Source organism: Falco peregrinus, chromosome 1 (genome assembly GCF_023634155.1).
Source record: "Falco peregrinus isolate bFalPer1 chromosome 1, bFalPer1.pri, whole genome shotgun sequence".
NCBI lineage: Eukaryota > Metazoa > Chordata > Aves > Falconiformes > Falconidae > Falco > Falco peregrinus.
This window is the reverse complement of record NC_073721.1, coordinates 124611847-124635757: the sequence shown is the minus strand read 5'-3', so window position 1 is coordinate 124635757 and position 23911 is coordinate 124611847. Positions and strand designations below refer to the sequence as shown.

At 48.0% G+C, this 23911-nt stretch overlaps 1 protein-coding gene across 3 annotated transcripts in view; it reads left to right on the top strand.

The window, feature by feature from the left end:
• Positions 1-3484: 3484 nt before the first annotated feature.
• IGDCC4 (immunoglobulin superfamily DCC subclass member 4) overlaps positions 3485-23911 on the top strand; it is a 101458-nt gene continuing 81031 nt past the window's right edge. Inside the window, exon 1 of one of the 3 annotated variants that reach the window (XM_055819312.1) lies at positions 3485-3753. In XM_055819312.1, the coding sequence (XP_055675287.1) occupies positions 3648-3753 (106 nt within the window). In that variant the 5' untranslated portion in view covers positions 3485-3647. The remainder of the gene's footprint in view (positions 3754-23911) is intronic. The other 2 variants (XM_055819302.1, XM_055819306.1) reach the window with 2 other exon arrangements.

Here is a 23911-nt window from a genome sequence, read left to right as displayed (position 1 = left end):
AGCGGTCTGCAGGGGTGCACGCTCAGTCTGCAAAGAAAGTGCCTATTCCAAATTTAAACAGTCCTCTTCAGCCTGAAGTGGACTATTACACTAAGAGAATATAAAGCGACCTTCATCTGGAATAAGAACACGCTCATCGTGATTTTTAAAATAGCTATCCTGCTTTACATTGCTGTCTCCCTTAACTTTAAATTAACATTTCTTTAATTTGCTTTAACTGCTCTAACTCGACCCCAGCTTCTCACTGATCCAAACTCCAGCCCACGGGAGGCATCCAGGCAGCATTTTCAGCAGTAGGATTCAGACTGAACCTAGAACTGGGACAAGACTGCGCTGCCTATTAAATAATAACGCGCAATGTGCTGTGAATCTGCTTGTTCCTCGCTGCTTTCTCTCTGAAACGGCTTTTCCCTGGTCTTTGAGTTTCTTTTATTTTAGGGGGTCTTTTTTGGGAGCAAGCATTGTTCTTTACCTGCATTTGTTTTGTATCTTGCACAACTGGATCCTGGTAGTCTGAATCCTACAGCTGCCGGCTGGGAGTGGACATGGGCTGCTTAGAGTGGGTTTGGATTCAGACCCTGGAGAAATTCTGGTTCAGCTACCTCCGTAACGTGTGCTGCTGTGCTTCAAGGCCTCTTGCATCTACCTTTCAAAAGCGTGGATCCCCCCTGGGCTGCAGCCTGGCTGCGTGGGAAAAGCTCCTGCTGAGCTAGATAAATTTACACCATTTTTTGCTGTATTTCCCTAATGAGCTTTTTTTCATTGCTGGGATCTCATACAAACCAAGAGATGTGTACGATATACTGCCCGTATACCTGACTCACCAAAAGGGTTTTTTTGGAGCACAGAAATAATGTCTCCTGAAGGGGGAACAAAAGGCTGAACTACAAACACCTGCCGCTTGCTGCTGCTACTCTTTGCCATTCACACTTTCTCAGCTCAAAGTATCAGAGGTTTGCAGCTATTGAAAGGTAGAAGAACTCCGTGCCAACAGGGACAGGAACACTGGGGAGTCTGCAGCACATAAATGGGGGCTTTTGCTTGCCATAAGTATGGGGGCAGAAATGCCATTATCTGAGGAAGGAATGTCCCTTCTGTTGGCATGACTGCTGTTGCTTTGTTCTTCACGGACTCACAGCCAGGGAGTTATGCGATCCTTCCCAAATCTAGAAAGTGTCTCTTCCTCTGTAAGTGCCACAAGTCATTTCACACAGCACAGGGCATCTCTGCAGGCGGCTGAAGCAGCTAATGCTTACCCAGGAGGTGTGACACCAGGAATGCCTCCCTGCAGCCACAGGACTCACTCCTGTGAGTGCACATGTCAGCGAAGTTGTGAAGGAGTCACCCTGCGGAAACGCTGGCTGTCGTGAGCTCAGTTTGTGTGTGCTGATGTGGCCGAGAGGGGTGGATGGTGGGGACTTGGTGTTACTCTCTCAGCATACACACATACGTGTGAAAGGAGCTGGTGCTCTGGGTCACGTTACTGGCGCTTTCGCAGTTCAGGGGCTGTTTGCTTTTTTTTTTTTTTTTTCTTTTCCCTAGGGACAGATATTCAAGGAATATATGTTGCAAGCTTGGGTTTGTCGAAATGCTGGTTTAATTTCTGTTTCAACTGACATGCAGGAAGGCAAAGAGATGCCATGGAGGAATCAAGTAACACTGTAATACCAGGCAGTAAGCAAAGATGAGAATTAGACCTGGGTCTGTTGAAGCTAGTGCTTGCTTCTAGCCCTGACCTGTTGGCAGGGAGCTGGGTCAACATCTTAACACAGGCAGGTGCTGTTAGCCAGCATGTGCAGCATTTTGCAGACCACTAGCAGTTTTCATTATTTATATAGTGCCAGACTTGCCTGACTTTTAGGCAAAGGTTTTCTTGCTTAAAGGGAGGGAAAAATGTCAGGGATTTGAGGAAAAAAAAGGGAAGGGGTGTGTCTGAAAGAAACCACTGGCAGACACAATGAGGAGACATTCCTCTGCAGCCTAGTTAAAGCAGTTTGACAGCACCTTTAAAACCACCTCACGCAGAAAGGAGCAGGTGGGAAAGGCCCAGAGAGAAAGAAGGGTTTGCAGAGGTTGTTAATTTTTAGCTCCGTGCTGGTGTAGCACAGAAGGGAGTGCGGCTATTACTATCCTCTTTTCTTTTTGCAAGGAGATAAGCATATGGATGGTGCAGGAATAGGGGAGGTGGGTTTGCTGTGGCCCTGTTACCCCCTCCTTCCCAGTGAGGTGTGCAGTGAGTGCCCACCCAGCCGGGGGGGCTCCGATGCTGGGCAAAGCCTCCCGGCATGTCTGTGCAGAGCAGGGGGCTGCTGGCTCCTGGGGCTTCTCTGCACCGATAGCACCAAGTACCAACCTACAGTCTCATCACTCATACACATGGGAAACCCGCTTCACACCATGCAGCCCCGCTGGTTTCACTTAAGGATTTACAGTTCTTTATACAAGCTAATAAATAGGAGGGTCTAGATTAAAAAGGTTTCTTTTTTCATATTCTACATAGCTGGAGCCCTCTCTGCATTCCACGTGGCTGCAATAAAACATCCCGGAGCGCCGGCCGGCCTCTTCTCCCTTCGGAGGCCGAAGCAGCCCCGCTCCCACCCGCCATGGATGTGGCTGCCCTTCTGCTGGCACCTGCCGCGGCTGCCCGAGGAGGCCTCGGTGGCACTTGCCCTCAGGACTAACCCCGCAGCTGCGGCTTTGCTCCTGGAGGTGCGGCGTGACCGTGTGCCGGGGACCCGGCCGGGCCGGGGAGGCTGCGGCCTGCGCCCCCCTCGATCCACCGCTTGGCTGGGCGGGTGGACGGGTCCGGCCGATCCCCGCAGACGGGGTGCAGAGGCAGGCTGCGCCGCCTGTTCCGTTTGCTCTAAAGGCAGCTGAGAGGCACAGGCTGGGCTTCGACGCCTGAAAAGCCCGATGAAGGGGATACAGCTGCAGGAGCTGCGCTTCCACACGGCCCCAGCGGCACCGCAAGCCGGCGGCCGCGCCCCCCTCCTCCCCTCAGCTGCCGGCGGCCACCAGCCCTCCGACGGCTGCTAGCCCGGGGCCGGCAGCGGCCCTGCGAGCTGCTGCGCGGAAAGCGGCGGGGGTCGGGGCAGCCCTGACGGGCCGGGGGGGCCGCGGAGGTCTCTGTGTGTGTGGGACACCCCCCCCCGCCGCAGCACCGCGACGGGGAAGGACACGGGTGGTGGCAGCGCGGTGTCCTCTACGCTCACCTGCGGCAAAAAAGGAGAAAAAAACCCACCAAAAACCAAGCCCCAAAACACTACAGGGAAGGGGGAAAAAATTAATGAAGAAGGACATAAAATGCTTATACCCGCCCGTCTGCCGGCCGGGGAGCTGCCGGCCCGGCGGAGCAGCCCCGCACCTGCCGCGGGCGCCCGGCCCCCCGCTCTCCCCTCAGCACACGGGCCGCCCCCCCGCCGCGGGCTGGCAGCAACCTGTTGGTCCCGCCGCTGTGGCGGAGGGCGGGAGCAGCCCCTCGGCTCGGCGGCGAGCCCGCTGACAAAGGCGGAGCAGCGGCAGGCCAGGGCCGCCCCGTCCCCCGCCCCCGGCAGCGGGGCCCGGCGCCGGCGGGCAGCGCGGGGCTGGGGCTGGGGCGCTCGCACAAGATGGCGGTGGGGCGGCGGGAGAGCGTGCTCCCCTCTTAGATGCGGCCGCGGCGGCCCCTGCTCCCGGCGCCCGGCAGGGCTTACATGGCGCTGGAGGACCTGCTTTGTCTCTGCTTCTCTGCCCTCGCCGTCCTGGCTGTGCAAGGTGGGTGAGGAGGGCGGGAGGGGGGGGGAAGGTCACTGTCCCCGAGCCCACGGGGCCCGCGGGGGCTGCGGTGCCACCTGCCTTCGCGCCGCACCCCGCTCGGCCGTGGGCAGCGGCCGGCGCCCCGCGGGATGCGCTCCCGGCCGGGACCCTCTCCCCGCCGTTTCTCCCCCCTCAGTAACAACCCGCTCCCTCAGTGGCCGTGCTCCCCTCAGTGGCCACCCCCCACCCCCTTCTCTCCTCTGGCCGCTTTTTGCTGTTCGTTCCCCTGAGCTGGGCGACCGGCCGTGCTCGTGGCCTCGACCCATATCGGGACGGTGCCACCTTGGGGGTCAGCTTTTGGGGCTGACCCAGGGCATCCCCGCAGGGAGCCCCCTCAGAGGGCCGGGCTGGGTGGGCGAGCGGGCCAGCAGCAGCCCCCCCCGGCCCCTTCCCCTGGAGTGATGGCTTCTGCGCCAGGCCAGCCTGGGGACGAAGGGACGAAGCGCTTGGCTGGCCCGGAGCAGGCCCGGGTGCCCGGCAGGGACCCCCGCCCCGCTGTCGCCAGCATGGGGTGCTGGGTGGGCAGATGTCCCGTGGGTCAAGGAAGCGACCCAGGGATCGCCATGCTCCACGTGCCCCTGCTTTGCAGCAGCTCCGCAGGCGGCTCCACGCGTGGGGGTCCACGAATGCCCACCACGCTCTGCCGACTTTCGGTGTTTGTCATCGAAGTTTGCATCTAGGGTCGCTCGAGCTGCGGGCCTCGGGGTGTGTGGTTCGTTCCCTGCGCGCACAGAGATCTTGCAAAAGCTTTTGCCCTCGTCCCCAAGAAGGGGTTGGGAAAGTGTTGGCTGGCCGAACTGCACTGAAAAATGTGTGCACCCTGGAGTTGTTCCCGTTTAAAAGCGCCTTCTTAACGGGGGGTTGCAGTGGAGGAGCCGTCCCTATGCCGTTGTACGTTTTTACTCCTTTTTATGTTGCATTCAGGTTTGGCAGAACGTAATACCAGCACGTGGATCACTGTGTTGTTGTTTTTTTTTCTTTTTGGAATGTTGTGAGCTCCTGTAAGGGGTAGGTTATCATTTGATATAGGTGCAGCATTACAGTGGCTGTGCGAAGAAATGAATAACGGTTCATGTAAATGGCCCATTGTCGTCAGTGCATGTGGGTTTTTCTAGATGGATGGCAGTCTGTGACCCCACCAGCAAGCTGAAGCGGGTGGGAGCTGCGTCTCCTGTGTATTTGAGCAAACAGCTAAGTGGATCCCGAGGTTTGTAATGGAGAACAATGATTCTAAAAAAAGAAAAAAGGGTGGTGGTGGAGTGGATGTTGTTTTTCAAACCCGCTTCAACCAGAAAACTTTAAATGCTTTGCGGGAATCTGAAGCTGTGGCTTCTCTGCTTTTTTTGCAAGCAGTTAGGCAACTAGTGAAAATTGTTCCTGTTTGTTCTCTAACACTGGGCTTTGTACTGTGTGGGGAGGTAGTGAGCCCGTGCAGTCTGAGGACGTGCCGCTTGGTACCATGCGGATGTGCTTTCCAACAGGTGGGTTTGATTCTGAAAAGAGAAACACAGACTTATTTCAATCTGAAATTAATGTGGCAGAGGGTTGAAACGGTTTTGGGAAAGCCTGCGTTTGAACCCGAAGCCCATGTGTTTTGATCCAAAGTTCAAGCTTTGCTGGGGATGAAATATCTAGGAGAGAAGCAGACTGGAAAACCTTCCCCTCTCTGTGGACTTGATGGAGGCCATGCCAGTTTACGCTAGCTGGGGATGTGATGAGGTTGTTTTGAAAGCCTTCTGCCTGTCCTACTTTGAGACTGTTTTCCTTGCAGTAGCAGGAGAGGGTTTAAGAAAACCAAGAACAAAACAACCCCTCTTCAGTTAGCTCTGGCAGGGAGGTTGTGCCGGTTGCTTTCCTTGGGGCTCTGTAGAGGGGATGCGTTGGTGGGAAGTGCGCTGAGCTTTCCGTCCGAGGGATCAGCTGAAATCCATCTGGGTTAGTGTCATTTGGATTTGCAGTTGACTCTTCTTGCCATAGAACAGATTTCCTCTTTTGACATCACCTAACTTTCGTTCTGATTTGTTTTATCCGTCTTGTCGCATTTGTCTTGGCGGCATAACCCCGCAGCTTGCTGCATGCAGTTAGTGCCTTTGCCTGGGGAAGTCGGTGTTGCCATTGTTCGGGGATCCAGTGTCTGCCGCTCCGGTCGCCTGCGCTTCGCAGGACGTCACCTGCATGCAGATCCGCTTGCCCTGTTGACTGTGGTGTTGCTGTGTTTCCTGTTGTCCGTGGGCTGGGTCGCAAGGAGGCGGATGGAGCGGTGCGAGGAAGGGTTATTTCTTACAGTCCCCAAAACCAGGGGGTACTGACAGTGCCACTCCTGCGCACAGCGTTGGCGAGGGTTTGCCTGTGTCGTGTTTCCAGGGGCAGGTTTCTCGGGCAGGAGCTTGCTGCCGTTGTGCTGTGGCTGTCGACAGCCACTCTCTGAGCCCTGATGGCAGAAGCTGCTCGGAAGTGGGGAATGTTTCTGCTGGTGGTTTTCTGTTCTGGTGCGTGAGGCTGAAGGAGAGACCACTCAGGCTTGGTTCTGGTTTTGTTTTCTCTAGTTTTTCCTTCTCTCTCTCTTTTTTTGTCCCTTTTCCTTTCACTACCTTGAAGTCCAAAGTGAAGCAGAACCTGCTCATTTTCTGATGTTCCCCAACTCCTGCAGCAGATTTTCTCCTGGCAGCTGTGGCAAGTTTGATCTGCCGCAGGGGGCCCCATGTGGGGTGGGTGTATTGCTGATGGTACGCGAGCCACTTCAGAGTGGCGCAAGTAATAATTTAAAAAGAAAATGTTTGGCAGTCTGCCTTTCCCTGGCGAAGAAGGGAGGTGATTCTCCCTGCATGCATGCTCACAGCCTGATTTGGAGCTAGAGGCAGCCTCTGTGGTACGGCACAGGTCTCTCTGCAGTGGGGGCACCAGAGCCACCTGTGTTTGGGAGCTGCTGGGCTGGGTGTTGCCGTGGCATATAGAATGTCTTGCTTGAGTGCCCGCTGTGGTCCTGGGCTGGTTGCGTTGTCTGCTCCGGGATCCTCAGGGCTCATCTTTAAACAAAAGTAGAGGTGCTGCATGCTTCTCTCTGTCGGAAGATGCTGAGAGGATAAAATCCAACAATGAGGATGAAGTCCATCAGTAAGTGTTCAGCACACATATGATCTTCATCACCATAGTGTACAATTATCCAGAGGGCAGGGTGGCTCACAAGTTTGTGACTCCTGATACCGTATTGCTTGCTGGGCAATATGAACTCTTCCTCCCTTAGAGCTGCCTTCCCAAAGGTTGATTGTTCTCCTAGGGAAAATCCAGGTACTTGTGAACCAGTTTGGGTATTTGCAGCATAAGAGATGCTGCTGGCACGATTTACATGCTCCTCTCCTGTTTAAATGGCTGCCTGGCCATTAAGCCTAGTCATGGTTATATAATTAAGATGGGAATTAATATTTAATCTGATTGTAATTTGTTTCTGGAATCCATCCCGAACCGTATCTCTGTGTGGGGTGAGTGGGTACCTGAGGGAAAACTGAGGCCACTGTTACATGTAGGAGATGTTTGGACACTGAGAATTATAGGCCTGCCTTGGTTGATGGCAGAAACTCTAAACTTTACAAACCCGGAGCGATCATAGTCATTTTGTTATCTGTAGGAAGCAAATGTTTGTTTTATAGTCAGCTGTAATACTAGAGGGGATATGGTAAATCCTTGTTATCAGTATTTGCCAAGTGCACGTTGGGCCAAAATCAACTCTGGTGCAATTCGCTTACTTTCTGGAGAAGAGCTGGATCGCTTGTCTGCAGTATTTTTAGCCTGGTTTTCTATGGAAAAGAGACTTCCGTAGTCATGCTGTCTGGTTGTCTGTCCATCTCCCTCTTCATTTCCAAGTAACTCTTGGGCCTGTTGGCCAGTCATAGCTAGTGTGGATGTGGAGAATTCAGAGTTTTTGAAAAGAAGTGGTCAAGCAGAGGAGAGAGATGCAGTTTCTGCAGGGACTGAAGGAGGGGGAGGAACCTCAAGTGCCTCAACTGCAGGAAGAGCTTTGAACAGAGCTTGCACCTTGTTCAGGTAGGACAGGGTAATCCAGTCACAAGACAGAAGGATGCAGGAAATCACAATCTTAAGTCTTTGTGTCCACTTGCTTTATTTTTTAAGTCTTTTGTGCTTTAAAACATGCTGCTGTTTTATGGTTACGCCACCATTCATGTCACAGCACATGGTAGCTGTTTTGCTTTCCTTTCCTCTTGGGAAAGCATTTTCCAAACACGGGACTCGGAGCTGCTGTGACATTGACTCTTTCTGTTGGTCACTTGCTGTCTCTGCCTCAGTTTCCCATTTGTTCCAGCTGGGCAGTAGACACTGTTTCACACTAAAAATATGAAGAACACCATCACTCTTAAGCACCCTTCTTTCTTTTTCTTAAAATCCCATGAGCAATTGACCTCCATGTGCTGCTTATGCTTTTCTGACCGAATAGCTTTTTGGTGAGAAGATCCACAGTAGTTAAAACCGAATCTGCCATCTTCATAAAAAGCAGAATTGAGCGGTGTTTCGTGAGCCCTTCTAGAGATGCTAAACCCCACACCAGGCATAGCGGGAAGGACCGAGTTGCTCCTTCTGGTTTGTCTTGACTTTCATTGGTATGCTGAAGTCATCCTTGAAACACCATTGAATTTCCTACTTTTGAGGAGAAACAGAGCCTTGTGGGGAGGGGAAGAGATGGTCAGTGTTTGCTTCCAGGAAGTTAAATACTTGCTGGAGTTCCAGCTGCTGGGAAGATAAATTCCCTGGGAGAACCCAAATGCTTGTCATCAGCCTTGTTTGAGTGTATCTAACACTTTCCTGTTTGCAGGTGTCAGGACACTTTGCTTGTCTTTTCTCCCTTGGACGTGTTTTTGTTCATGTCGCTTATGCCTTTTGGTGTCTTTGGGTCAGGTCCTCTCCTGCTCTTAATCCACTGTTCCTGCTGTTGTGATGTGGGCCTGCTTTATCTGAGAAGTCTAGCAGATGCCATGTGTTACCTCCATGGGTAATAAACAAATAAACTTGGTGGTGGTTATGGTAAGCAATTGCGGTATTTCACTGAAACTTACATATCAGACGTTCTGAAATTATTTAAAAATCTTTATCTGCATTTTAAACACAGTTGCCTATTACTGCCATATTAAATTCAGCAGAGCTATTGAATAACCTGGTTTATTCTCTGCTTTCTTGTTTTTTAATGTTTAAATTTTTTTCCAAGATCTCTTATGTGGATTTCTTGAGAAAGGACATTAATATAAAAGGTGTGTTAGTGAAATATGAGCATCTCCAGAGGTTCTTCTCAGCCCAGATTGGTGGGAGAATTAATACCTAGTGTGTGAATCTATGGCATTTCTGCTCAGTCTGCTCTGGCTCTTTCCCTTATTCTGACTGACTTCCCTACCCTCATTTCTTGTTTGGGTCTTTGAATCACATTCCCTTTGGAGTTGGGATGGCTTAGCAACTTGTTAAATGTAAGAGTTTGGGAAATTAAACAGTTAAAATGGAGCTCCTGGGAAAGGTGCTGGGATGGCAGAATTTGGAGCAGAGGTGGAGCAAACCTGGGACAAAGAAGCAATGTCAGGCTGGCAGTGGGTTGGGGTGACGTAGTAAGGTCCTGTTTTATGTTTCACTGTCTGTGCTGGTAAATGTGCATTCTTGATAGTTTCTAAATTGATTGTCGATAGATGATCAAGTTAATTGGTGTGACCAAAAAGGTCATTACTTAATGGGATGGATTTCCCACTATGTATTGTGTGAATACACTGAGGGTTTTGGCAAAACCTGGCTGTTCATGCACTCGGGACTGCGATAGATCTTTTTCAAAAGCATCAGCAGTGCTTACAGGCTCTAAAATTACATGAAGTTTTGCACATGCAAGACTGTCTTCTCTGTGTCTCTCAGCTAGCTAGTTGGATACAATTTGCAGAACAGGTGTGTGTATTTTCGAGATGAAAGTGGAATTGTGCCTGATATTAAAAGAAAACTAGTCAAGTGTTCACTGATTTATTTTTTTTTCTGTTTGTTATTGCAACTGAGAAAGTTTCTATGTTCTTTTGGAAATCCTTGTCCCTTTTTTGGTCTCTTTTCTTGGAAATGGTCTAGTGAAAAACTCCAGTGTGCTCCTTGTAGTGCTGATGTGACGTGCTCTTACCTTCCTGGCAATATCAGTGCTGTTTTAAAAGGATGATATGCATAGTCCTCTTAATCATGTTGACCCAGAGGGACGGGGCCAGTTGCAGCCCATTTCTGTGCCCTACCAGTTCCACTTTCCTGCTTGACTCCTGGCAAAGCCTTGAGAGAGCTTGTAAGAAGGAGATGTGGAGCTTTTTGTGACCAAAACCAACAACAACAACAAAAGACAGAGGGTTAGGGAGGGCAGAGAATCAGCAGATGTTCAGGCTGATGTTCAGAGGTTTAGCCTGTGGTGTTGGGATGGCACTTGTCACTGTATGGGAGATAAGGCTTGTGTAGGAGGTGTTTGGGCTCGTTTGAGGTTATCTTCAGCAGTGGGATAAGAAATGTGGCATGGGGTGGAGGATCTGGGGCTGCTGGCTTGACTCCGTTATTTCCTGCTTGATAGGTATTTTCCCCTGCTGTAGAGGCTCAGGCGGCCCTGCAGTTAGAGAATTCGGGTTGTTGTAGGAGATCGTACGCTCCACAGGTTTGTGTGTGCTTGTGAAGGCACTGTGTGTTGCATAGCAAGGCATCTTGGCAAAATACACATAGAAGATAAAAGGAGAAGAGGAAACCCAGCATCTGATCCAATACCAGCTCCTTGGCTGGGTTGGTGAAAATTGTTTAGATCCTCCTTCCAAAGAATGATTTTGTAAACATAATACTGCCTATTAGCCATGTAAATTACTGTCATTGGTGGCAATTGTTGTGATGGAAAGATAAGTGTCTTGAAACTCTGGTTTGATTTACCACTTCTGCCCCCCCAGGCTTGCTAACCCGTTGTTTATGTCAACGCTGATTGTGGCTTTTGTCAGAGAAATCAAAATATTGATCGAAATTATTCAGCTCTGTTTTTCCTAGGTCACAGTAAATGTGTCTTTTCTTTCTTTTCCTTTGTACTCCTTTCTCTGTACTGAAAACAAAGCGAACCTTACCTCAAGGAGATGAGCTGTACGTTCCCGAAGTCAAATGTCATCCACTTGAAGAGGGTCCTTAGGAACAGACTTCATACCTGGAGGCTTTCCTCAAGAGCCTGTGGGTTGAAAATCTGGCGAGCAGCATTACCACAAGTACTATTGTGGGGTTTTCTTTACGTGCAGAGTGGGGAGAGAAGGAAGTTTCTCCCAGCTGCTGGCAGAGAATAGCTGCCCGTTTACTTAATGCTTGTGGCTGCTGCCAGGGTTTTCTGTTTAGCAGCAGAGGGAGTTAAACGCGGAGTGAAAGGCTTCAGTAACACTTCAGCATCCGGGCACGAGGCTGAGCTGTCAAATAATTCTTCTTGCTCTTTGTTTTTTATAGCAGTCAAGGCACTTGGATAGTTTTGTAGGTTTAAGGCTAGCGAGGGTGTGCTGTCTTCATGTGTAGTGTGGGAAGCTGAGAATGAGGGTGTTTCTTATTTTGGGTTTAATGGTTGTGCTTGATCAAGAGCATCTCTTAATGAGCAACATCCACTTCTGACTTAAAAATGTCTTGTGGGTGCTTGTCTGTCACAACCCCCCGGTAAGCTGGTTTGATGTCCTTGCTCAGGAACATGCACCTTCATTCAGTCTGAGTTTACCTAGCTGTGGTTTATAGGTATATATGAAGACATGTATGGAAAGCCTCCTGTGAATATGTGTACACTGATCAAATTTCCTGGTAACCTGCTCTTTACGAAGCTGAATACATGCAGGTCCTTGAGTCTTTCACCTGTTTTCCATGCCTTAATCTCAGCCTTCTGTGTAGCTAATACTAGTGTAAGTAAAAGCCCAGCTTTTCTCAGCAGTTAGGTGTTTGCTCAGAAGAGGAAATTTCTTAGCTAGTTTGATTCAGAGCCTGACTTTTAGGATCTGGACCCTGTGAGTCCCTAAGGGCACCTGTTTCTCCACAGCTCAGCACAGAGCTGCTGTTCAGCTCAGACAGCCAGAGCTGGATGTGGCTTTCCAGATGTGACGGGATCAGAGCCAAGCAGAGGGAAAAGTAAAGAAACCTTCAGCTTGGAGAGTGCTTCTTTGGTGAGCAGCCGAGCTGTTGCTGAGACAGATTTTGGGTGTTGCAACAGGATGCTCATGCAGGAAACCAGAATTGGGATGGGGGCACGTATGTGCAGCTTCCATATAGCTTTTAAAGAGAAAAGCTGCCACCTAAAATGGGATCACACCGTGTTGTTACACTTGCGTAGAAAAATACTTAGTCTTACAGCAGCTTTCACCAAATAACATCTCAGCCATGTCTTCCATCAGCACTTCAAGTACAGGTGGAGTGTATGGAGGTTTGCCGTCCTCTGACTCATAAAGATGCCTCTGCCCTTTTCCGTGTCACCTGCACAGTGCAGTTTTCATATTCTTGTGTGAATGCCTCCAGCCTCTGCCCAGCTGTGTCCGTGAAGTAGCAGTGAGCCTTCAGAAGCAGCAGTAGTAGGACTTCCTGGGCTTTAGGATGGAGGTGTTTGGTTTCCTGCTGCACAACACACTTAAGAGTGGCTTCAGGCAACCCGTTGTCTGCATCATAGTTTTTAATTTGTAAAATGAGGTATTAAAATTCCTCTCGGCTGAACACGAATGCTTCCGGGGTAGAGGAGTCCAGATGCTACGGGGCAGTGTGCTGCAGGTGTGAGTTGCAGATGCAGAGGCTGGCAGAGATGGGGAATAGGTGCTGTACAAAATACATCTGTTTGTGCGGCTGTGCAGACACAGTTGTGCCTAGCTGCCTGTGCTGCACCAACACTGGATGTGTACAGGTGCAGTGTGACTGCAGAGATGGGTACGTGGTATGTGTAGGCCTGTAAACAAAAGTTCCTCGTTACTTGTTCATGTATTTTAAAGTTTGCGGGTTTAAAAAAAATGCTGACCTCATGGGGAATATTTTCTTCTCACCAGAAACTTGTTAGACTGGAAATTTCACAGTACTAATTTTTATGGCATTTCCTAAGCTGAACTAATTGGGTATTTTGGAAGGGGGAAGACAAGGGTGTGGATGTGTGTTTTTATGTAGATTTCATTAAAAATGTGACTTGGATTATCCTGCTAGCTGAGCGATGTGAAGGTCTCTGCTGGAAAATACAAGTGATTATAGGCTGGTGACTAACAAATAATCCTTGGCTAATACAGGGTGGGCTCCCTGTTAATCCCTGCTCAACAGTAGTAAAAGTTGGATAAATCAAGATTTTGCAAGGCTGTTACTGACCTGAACATAAGGAAACTGGTTCTTTGGAAGAAGTATCATTCTCACAATTTCCTTCTTACACTAGAGAAGGAGCTATTCAAAATGGCCTGAAATTGCCTGGTTATGAAGATGAACATTTCTCTCATGCTGATGTTACGTGCTGAGGCACACAGGACCTCATTAGAAGAGGAGCAGCAGTAATTAGTCTAGATGAATGGAAATAAATCTGGTTTTACTAATAAATGAGGTTGTGTTTCTTGGTCCAGAGCAGCCACCATCTATAGTGCTCATCTAGCAGTCTGATTTGCAGAGGCAGAACCTCTCCTCATCATGGAGAAAAATGGGCGATTTGGACTTCTTTGCTGAAATCTCTATAAATTCAGGTGTTGTTTTTAGATTAGTGTTGGTGAAATAAGCAGAAGCCCAGAGACAGCAGGGAGAAGCATCACATCCGAGCCTGGACCCTATTGATACAGGAGGGCCCCAGAGTGGTGTGACGGTCCCCACAGGCATCTGCTGCTCGGATACCATAGCGTTGAAAGCGTGTCCTTCACCGTTTGGAAGCAGACCCAGTTCTTTTACAGCTTTGTCCTCAAACTGTCAGGTTTCAGCTGGCTGCAGCTTTGGAAAAAGGCAAGATTAATGTGCTCTGAAGAGAAACTTGCACTTTAAGTGGGTAAATGCATTCTAGATGTTGGAAAGTTAAACAGCCAAGTAGGTGTGAGGGATTTTGGAACATAGGCTATGAAATATATTTTTCTCCTGTTGTTGTGATAGAAGCAAGTTTAAATTTGGAAATGGGATGGCAAATTCCTACCCATTCTGACCCTCAGTCCTAAGCATCTTCAAAGGGTGGTACTGCTCCTTGTTTTCCTCCACCTTCAAGTGCATCTTGATAGCCTTGGATATGGGCATTATCTTGCTATTTCTCCAAAGAGGCTCCCTGAGCTGTAAGAGCTCACTTTGTGTTTTAAATGATAACGAAGTTTCCAGATCACAGTCAGATACTGTCTTTTAAAACTGGACTAGGTGAGAAGTTATGTCAGGAGGATGCAAAGTCCTGGGATGGTCAAGTCCTTGGTGAGACCATTGCCTTATCTAGCTATGGGCAATCCTTTGACTTAACAGTTTAGTATCTGCTGTTCTCTTATTTTCAGTGTCTCCTTCTCAAGCCTGCACTCTTATCTGCTATTGTCCAAGTAAGACTGGTTGGTTAGCTGTCTTGATAACACACCTTTGTGGGTTAAGTGATAACAAAAAGGAGCACAGCGTGGCTAGATAAAGCCAGGGGTAGTCCACACCCATGGAGGGAGCTGGTGTTGGACACTGCAGCAAGTAGCCAGGCAGTGAAGCACAGATGGGTTTTGGGACTTTCCAGAGGTGGTGCGGCGGATGGTGGCAAAGCTGTACCTGGACAGAGCCTGGTGCTTCGTCTGGGCTGCCCACGCTGTCTGTTCTCTGCAAAATTAACTCCTGGCCCAAGCCCACCATAGCATTCTCTTGTGTTCCCATGCTGTGTGAGGCGGTGTGCATGCTCTGCGGTCCCTGTGTCCTCCCAGAGAAGTAAAACTTCTCTTGGGGTGACATAGGCTTGCAGTGACAGTCGTCTGCAGTGAGCTTTCCCATTAGTTTTCTTTGTTGCTGTTCTGAATTTTCTTCTCTTCCCCTGTGTGCTGGCTCATTATTTCTCATTAATTCATGGTTTGTGCAATTACTTGGGAAATGCAGGAGAGTTGGCAGGAGTTTGATGAGCCTGACTTCTCTTCTCAGGGGTAGGCGACTTTGTAACAGTACAGTGTTGGAAAGTTGGTTTTCATTTTCTTGGAGTGGCAGGCTGCACACCCAGGCCTCACTGCTGGGGCTCTGTGGGGCAGGTTGGCTGTTTTGAAGAGGGCTGGAAGGGACAAGGGGCAGAGAGACAGACGGTATGTGCAGGTATCTTGGGGACCTGGTAGGACTGAAAGCAGAGCCATTCTTGACGTTATGTATCTGCTCTGTATTACGGCTTTTTACACCCTGTCCTGAAGAGACACTCCAGGCTTGAACCACACCCTATCAAGAAAATGTGAGCAAACAGGGGAGGCTCTTTGCTTAAATTTAAAAAACATAAACGTAATAATAAATAGTTCTAGATACATGCCAGGGGATTTTGTTTGTGAAAGCTTTCAGCTCAGTCTGAGAAGTGCATGTGTCTTGGGATGTGTGTCAGAGCAGTGTCACCCCTGCAGAAGGGTTCTTTGCCCTTTTTCTTTGAAGACAGCATTTCAGGTAAGAATAGAGATGTGATCTGGTCTCTTTTTGCAGGGAGAAATCCAGCACACAGCAAGATAAAAGGGCTGTCACTGATTAAAACGTCGCAGTTTCTCTGCTTGTAGCTTGTGTTTTACTGACAAATATGTTGTGCCACTGGTTTCCCTGTATGAATGCTCCACTTTTTTAAGAATTGTATTCATACACGAGCTTCCCAGCTGCTAGGAGGGACCTATTGATGGAAGCTGGACTAAGCTGTTTGATGGGTGGTTTCACAATTAGAGTTCAGGCTGTTGGTGAAGGGGCTTTACCTGCCCTCCTCCTTCCATTTTTACTCTCAGGTGAACTGCAGAATCTCATTACCAATGACAGTGGCAAGGCTTTGAAGATTTCTGGCGTAATTATCTTATTTGCACTGAGTAGCAATGAAATCCGTGTGCTGTCAGGGAGACTTCGCTATTGTGCTGGCTGTACAAGGGTGAAAGAGAAAAGCCTCATGAAAGGGTTTGGGCAGAGTGTGCTTCTGGCAGTGCAGGCTGGCTCGGGCTGCCTGCGTATTCCCAGCTGTGCAGATGCTGTGGGATTTACTGCAAGATCTGGATGGGGTGAATGAGGTGCAAGTGAGAAGCAAATCTGTTCTTGACTCCATCTGTGGCTCTGCAGATGCCTTTGTTAGGTAATGCTCGTGAAGGTCCAGTTTGCAAAGCTGACTTCTTTCTTTGTCAGGACTGTAAAAGCAGATTAATGTTATGTAGAATCTGCCATTTGGTTAAACGTCATCTGCTGTCCCTGGGGAAGGTTTAGGCCTGTTTTCTGCGTACGTGACTTCCTAATGGCTTCCTCAGCAGGAAGTTTTAGGTACTTTCATGTAATTACCAACAGTCTTGCATATGGAGGGTTTTAGGAAACTGGGTTTTTCCAACTCTTTTCTAGCCAGCTCACTTCTAACAGGAGAGAGTTGCAGAGCAAGACTGTAACCTTGAGAAAGGCAGTAGCAGAAGGAACTATGTTGCAGTTTGTGGTCCATGGAGCACGTTGCGGGCTTGCAAACTCTCTTAGCATAGCCAGAGGCTGTCTCTGGAGCTAACAACTGGACAGGGTACAGCTGATGGGTTGTGACTGACAGGAGATTGCCAGAGACACCCAGGAAGGGAAGAGGTGGTGTTTGCTGAGGCTGCATGAAGCAGTTCCAGAAACTAACTTAAGGAGCAAAACCAAGATGGGTATCCCCAAAAGAACACAACTGTAGCCCTCTTTGGGGTGCTGAGGCAGGATCCTGGAGCCACAAAGGTTGGCAGCTCCATCCTCGCTTTGGATGTAGATGCATCTCTTCCACGTCAGGGTGCACCAAAGTGAGGTGGCAGTGGAGGCTGAGCGGTGTCTTGCCTGGGGGCTTTCCCTCTGACGTGGATAGAAAATGCTGGGTGCTTCACAGAGGTGTTCCACGAACGTGGATGCCTAGCTGCTGCTGTGGAGATGCAACCTGTTATCCCTCTTTCTACGGAGGGGCTGTTTGGTCGTTGCGTAGTTTTTTGTGCTGTGACATATAATTACAAAGGTGGTGGTCAAATGTAGCAAGGATCAGTGGGGTACGTGTATGTGAAGGCTGTGATAGGACCATGTATTTGCACATAATTTCTGAGACTCTGATAGAGACATATCTCTGTATTTGTGCTTGGATACAAAGAATCTTCTGCTATTTGAGTGAAATGGGTCAAAATATTATTAACCCTAGCTATTCTCATCCTGAGGCTTTAGCAAAGTGTTGCCACGTCTCTTGTGTAGGCAAGGAACTTCTGAGGTGGATAGGGTCTAAGTAACACTAAACTGCGTGTAGCAAGAAGGCAAGGAAAAGTAGTACACGAATATAAGATGCCTTGATCATCAGTTGGAAGGCAGAAGAGTGAGAAAGGTTTTTGATGATTAAGATCTTTGATCTTTAAGGTGATGAGAAATTCAGAAACATTAGAATGTACTTCATCCTGGCATAATTTCTTGGGTCATCTTTGGGTCAGTACCTCTGTGCTGCCCTTACCTTATGGGAGCAGGCATGACCACAGCCAAAAAGAATTGTGGGTGGTAGATCGTTTTCAGATGCTGCAGGTGTCTGGTCAGTGAGGAGTTTTCTTTGGCCTTCTATGTTAGCTGTTGTTGTATGGGTTCAGAGTCATCTTCCAAGTGTATGTGCAGTTGTGGCTGGGTGGAAGGCAATGAGTCAGGTCCTGTGGCAAGCTGACCTGTCACAGAAGCTTGGCAAAATGCTGGTTTCCCCTTGTGTGGCTTGAGGGGTCTGAGTGAACCCTCCCAGTACTGCTTTGCAGGTGAAGCCAAGCAGTCTCTACAAGGCTATTGCTTGCACCTTATAATGCTCCTTGTGGCTTGCATATCCAGAACACTGATTACTGAGTAAAACGAGTGTGCAAAGTCAAGTAATCCTTGCACATCTTGAGTATTGCTTTCCCTTTCTGTTGTTCCCGATAGCAGCTGGGAGAAAGTTGGTTTGGAAAACAAAGCTGTTAGGAACTGTTTGTTTAGACACAAGGCAAAATGAAAGTGGAAAACATAATCTGTCTGTTCCCCTCAGACTCCCACCTTCTTTTTGTTTAAAATGTCCACATGCCACTTACTTTCAATAAACAAAAGATGTTTCTTATAAGCTGGTGTTTACTAGTAGGGGAATGTGATTCATTAGAGAACAGAAATCCCTGCTCATGCCTATGTTTTCAACCTGGAGCAAGAGTTCATAATTTTATAGACCTTTCAAGAATAGATTTCCTAAAGCAAACAGTGAGGAACTGTTAAATTATAACTGTGTAAAACCACAGTGTAATAGTATGATTGCTCAGTACTAATGTCTTTATTATTCTGTAACAAATAGGAGTGGTTTGGGCTGGTGAGAGATAACATGCCTTTCATGAGATAACTTTGGAGCTGATTCAGAGGAGAAGCCAATTTCAGATTCTTCTTTTCCTCATAATAAAGGAGATAAGGACTGTATGGGTGTTCTCTTATCCAGCTTTCTTCCAGGATCATGCAGGGAGGAGCAGCTTCCAGAAAAGCAAGGTACAGTTTCCCTCTACAGTCTGAGAGCCACTGAAGCCCCAAACTGTGCCTCTGAGTTAGGTAGGGTGTCGGGTCCCCCAGCATTTGCTTGGGGTGTCTTCATGACCTGTTTGCCCTTTAGAGGGAATAGGAGAGTGATGCAGTTCCCCCCAGGAATCATCGGTGGTGAGGGCTGTGTTGGTGTCTCTCCTCAGCCCCATCTGAGCTCATAAGCCCTGCAGGACTCCCAGGCAGTTGGAGTGCAGTGTTCAAGCCAGGGCCTTTGGGGCTGAGCTGCTGTGGGGGCTGCTGAATTCTTCAAACTTCTGGGTATGAGCAGAAGGGACCTCACAGTGCCTGGCACTGACATCTCTGGATCCAGCTGAGACCCAGGTTTGTACCCCATCTGCCCTTTCTTTCCACAGCTGCTTACTTAGAGTTTAAGAAGTGAGATGCTTTGTCTTGCCTGTGTCTTCTGTGTGTCTTGTCACCTCCAGGTGTTGGTGGCTCAGTGTTGTGCTGACCTGGCTGTGAACAAAGCTCTGAAAATAGTGGCTGTTTGATTTGTTTGTCTGTGCTCCCTTGTGCAGCTCTGCCGGCTGTTATCTCCTTGGCTGTGCTGGGCAGTTTGTTGTTGCAGGTAGTGAGAGGCACAAGAGTATGGGTGGTCTCAGCTTGAGCTCCTGCTTCCTCCCGTCTTGCAGTTAGCATGTGTCTGAGGATGCCTGCCTGGAGCCTGGGTCAGATCTCTTAACAGATGCATGCACGGTGCCCTGGCCCTCCTCCAGTTCCAAGTCATTGCAGTGACCTCTGCCGAGACGAGACGTGTGTTGAAAGGCACCGATCTCTGGTGTTTCTTGGTTTCTTTCTCCTGGTTCTCGACGTTTACATGATAGATTGGGTTCATTTCTGGCTGTCCTACACATAATTTGTGCTGGAAAATCTTGTACCAGCTTAGTTGGGCTCTTGGAAGAAGTTGTCTTTGCAAAGAGAACTGTGGCTTATAGTGAAGTAGCTTTGCAGTGACATACTTTCAGTGCTGCAGTATGTGTGTGCTGGCTTTCAAGTTATTCCTGGGCTAAAAATATGGCCCTTTAAGACTTCTGAACAGGATGTAACCATATTTTAAAGATACTTTATTCCTTATGTGTTATTGCTAAGTGATTTAACTTATACTGCATTTGGACACCTACTTTGTAAGCCCACTTTTGTCTGAAGTGGAAGTTGAGAAAAGGATCAAGTGTGTGCACCTTTCTGATGGTGAGGTTGTGGTGCTGCCTCGGAGGGCTGGGAGCTGGGATGCAGGGCTGAGGAACTGCACTGGTGTCTGGTGCTGACTGACCAGGGCCACTGGACCAGCTATTTCCATTTGTGATCTTCCCTGCCCTCAGATGACAAGGGATTCAGAATTGCATGGAAAAGATTTGCATTAGGAGTTTTACCACCTACTTCATTTGAAACTGGATGCGCTTGAGATGTGTTGAACAAATGGACAGTGGCCTTTCTTCTCCCTGGGGACGGCTTGTACATGGATGGGAAGCTACAGATGGGGCCCAAGGCAGAAATGCAAATAGGCAGGGCTGTGATACGAAGCATTTGGCAGCATTGCAGGCTTAAAAGCTCCCGCCCCATGGCTGCTTGATCCTGCTTTCTTGGTTGTGCTGACACAGCTGGTTGTGGGCTGTATTGTGAGCTGTGCGAATGGAGCTTTGGCCTCAGAACTGTGGGATTAGGGTCTGGGCTGCTGGCACCGTGAAGCCGGTCAAGCCTAGTCCATCCCAGTGCTGCCTGTAAGAAGCCCTCGGAGGTGTACTTGCTTCAAAATGCTGTGATTACGGCTTTGCAGAGAAGAGCAGTGGCAAACGCTAACAGCTAATTAGTTTTTATAAACCTCTTTTGTTTGCTTTTGAAGACACGAGTCTGTCGCTTGCTTGCCTGGCTCCCATTCTCCATGTTGTGACAATGTCAGCACAAGTGTGCGAAGCTCATGTTACGCAGGGGGACTTCAGACAGGTTTGGTTTCAGCGCAGGTCTTATCCCCAAGCTGTTCCAGCACTTTCCTGACAGGAGGCAATCGGTGTCAGAACAGGTTTGGCCTCGAGACTGAACAAAACAGTTTTGAGGGGCGGACCTGCCATGGTAATGAGTTCAGTGGTAGGTTGACTTTTTTTATAGATGAAAAGGTCAGGTCTCTTGCCTGGGTTACATAGAAAGGTTTTGTTCTGGAATAGCCTGCTTCTGATCAGCTCCTGTCTCTGCTGAGCTGCCAGGCACTGGTCTAAACTGTGTTTTTCCTACATTTTCCTCATTGGTGAGTGTTGGAGAGGTCGCTTTTTCCTACATTTCCTCATCAGTGAGTGCTGGAGAGTTTATTTTTTAAGTGAGTGTGTTCATTTCAGGCTGGGAAGTTTTGAGTTCAGATCAGCAACTTGGACAAATTTAAAACACCCCTGGTTTTGAGTCTGCCCTACTTGGAGTTTGGTTTTAATCACAAGTTTTAACAAATTGAGTCTATTGAAAACATTCTCAGTGAAACACCCTCTTTTTTTTTTTTTTCTCTCAGAAGCTGTTAGCTGTCTTCAAGAAACAATATTTTAATTGAAGCCATGATAAAAGCAGACCGGCACTGGTTGTTGTAAAGCTTAATTTATTAAACAGCCTTGTTTTTAATGCAAAAAAATCTGTAAAGAAAGAAAAGCTATGCACTTTAAAACTGTCAAAATAAAACCTACAACTTTGAAGTCTTAAAATACTTTGGGAAATGCTGAATGTTTTTGACTGGTTATATGGAACAGCTGAACTGACTTAACTGGAACAAAATTAGAGGAACAAAGAGGTGTTGTTTCCAGAGTGTATTCTTTGCCCTTTGACAGCGCTATCTGGCTCACGCTCGGAGTTAGATACATGGAGCAGGTCCCCGTCAGCTTCCCTGCTTTGGTTAGACTTTCCACATAACTAACCCACTGGAGCAACACTAATATACTTTAAAAAAAGCGAAGATTACAGGAAGTTTCAGGGGCAAAAGCAGAACTTGAACCTCCTGTAACTTTTGTGTTTTTTGTGAAGGAGTCTGAGTCTCATATTGATGGTTCCTCTTTGCCAGTGCCACATGTTAGTGCTGAGTCGGAGGATGCTGCGGGCTACCAGGGCTCTTCCTGGCTGATGTTGCATCCTACGCAGCTGGTCCTTCTCAACATGGTCTCAAAGTAAGAGACATGCCTTCCATGGAAAATGCTCTGAAAGTCTCCCAGTGAACACTTCCCATGTATGCAGCAGCTTTTGTCAGCAAAATGGTGAGATGGTTTCTGTGCACGTGGGGTATCCTTAGCATGGCAGGTGGCACACTGGCTCTGGAAGGTGCTCACCTGCTCTGTTCTTCTGTAGCCCTCATTCAGGGCTATTTGCATGAAAAGAGGTTCTCTGTAAAGTCTGTCTTCTGTTGGGGAAAGATCAACAGCAAGAGGAGATGAGCAGCTGAGAAATGGAGCTCTTGTTTCCATGCAAATATCCTATAAAGAACACAAGAAAGCGAGAAGCCTGCTCAGAGATGGGGTCTGCAAGCAGAAAGGCTCCAGAGTTGTTCTCCATGAAGCAGCATCAGGTCTATGTGAATGTAATTTTTACACCATTGTACACTGTGCGTCTCATGGGTGAGCTGCAGATGCTGCTTTTATTTTGAACTTCTCTAGGGCTAAATCCTCTGCTCTGTCTGTGGGAACTTTGCTGCTGATTTCACCACACTAGAATTAGGGGTTTTAGAGTCTGCTGCTGATCCTAAACCTCAGCTTGTATAGGAGGTAGGATGCAAAGTAACATACAAGTTGCCGTTTCTGCCTCTGTGGTATTCTCAGTGTGCCTTGCTCTGAGGATCCTGGGTGGCATATTTCACTGTTTAGGACTGCCCTGTGATTTGTTTCCCAGTGCATTGGAGAGTGCTTATTTCTCTTTCCTTGGCACTTGAGGGTGATAGAAAGGTGTCAGAGGATGGGAAGCCCTGCATTTCAGCTAAGACTGCTGGTACAACAGTGTTGTGAACAGCAGCCTCATTGGAGTTGCCTTCTTGCAGCACTGCCAAGCTTCAAGATCTTTGAGAGGAGGTGGGACCGGAGATGGGGACAGCCCGGTGATGTGCTTGGATTGTTGTGGCAATGGCAAACAGCTCTTGGGGACGGATCGGCATTCACTGCAGCAGATTGCTGGGATGGTTTGAGACTTGGCTACTTAGAGCTGCTTGTCCCTGTGGTAGAGGGTACCAGGTTGATAATACAGGTAGCAGGAGCAAGTATGTGTCTCCCTCTTCCATCACTGCCCTGAGCAAGGCATAAACCTCTGTTCGTCAATGTTCACGTCCTTTTGACCTACAGGTACTGGGTTAGTTGCAAGCTAGTGCACTGCCTGAGCAGATGCACACTCAATTTAGTAGCTTGCTTAGAAATAAGTATCAGCAAAATGTCAGAGAGGTTAGGCTCATTACTAGATCTCATTAATTTTGTGGAATACCCTGTAGAGACTAGTAATATTCTTATTCTGTTGGCATATATTAACGTATATGATAGTTGTATGATTGTTATTAATAATTATGATAATAAGCTTCTTTTCATAGATAACAGTCAAAATGGATATTCAGAAGTCCCTGTAGGTACTTTTGAATCATAGTTGATGGACAAGAAGGTGCTGGTGTGTGTACAATGTGGTGAGAAGTGCCAGTTTTCTGCCTGGGAGTAGTGTGAGCCAGGAGGCTAGATTTCACAGGTACAGTTTAATGTGTTTATCTGTGCTAGCTGGTTGGTTCAGACAGTTTGGGTCAGGAAGTTCCTATGCTTTTAGCTGGAAATTACTGTTCTCTACCCTGGCATTTGCTGCCATTCAGCAGAAGCACAGTAATTTGATGTTTGCATGCTCCTATGCTATTGCAGTGGTGCCAAAGTAAAAGGACATTGCTTAAGTCACCTTCAGCCTAAAGCATCAGTTTGGAGAAGCCCATTCTGCTTTGCCTTGTAGAAAGATCTGCCAGTGGTAGTCTCACCAGGGGGGTGTCCTTTCGTAAAGCGCGCTAACTCCAGGCTTTTCAGATTACTACCCTAGATGAGATAAAGCTCTTGATTGTGCATGTTATGTTTGCCTATATAGCTGCTACCCTACTAGGCTAAATCTTGCCATTAGTTATAACAGAAAACCAGAGAGTGCTTTGATTTTTAGAACTCTAAGATACCTGGAGCTTGAGAGGTTCTGGATTAAAATGTGTTCTCCTGTTTTCTTAAATACAAAAACTGCTAACAAGCACATGGGGACACACAGTGATTACAATACAAGGTTGGCTCAAAGGGTACAGTTCTTGATTTATTTGAGAATATTACCCTGTGGCATATCTGAAAGCCAGATACAGGGTGACAAACCAGCATGATTACGATGAAGTAGTAATATTCAGGATTGTCCAAAGACAGATTGACTTTTCAAGCCAACTTTTACTGATGCAAATTGTCAACCACTGTGTTGCAATAAAGAAATA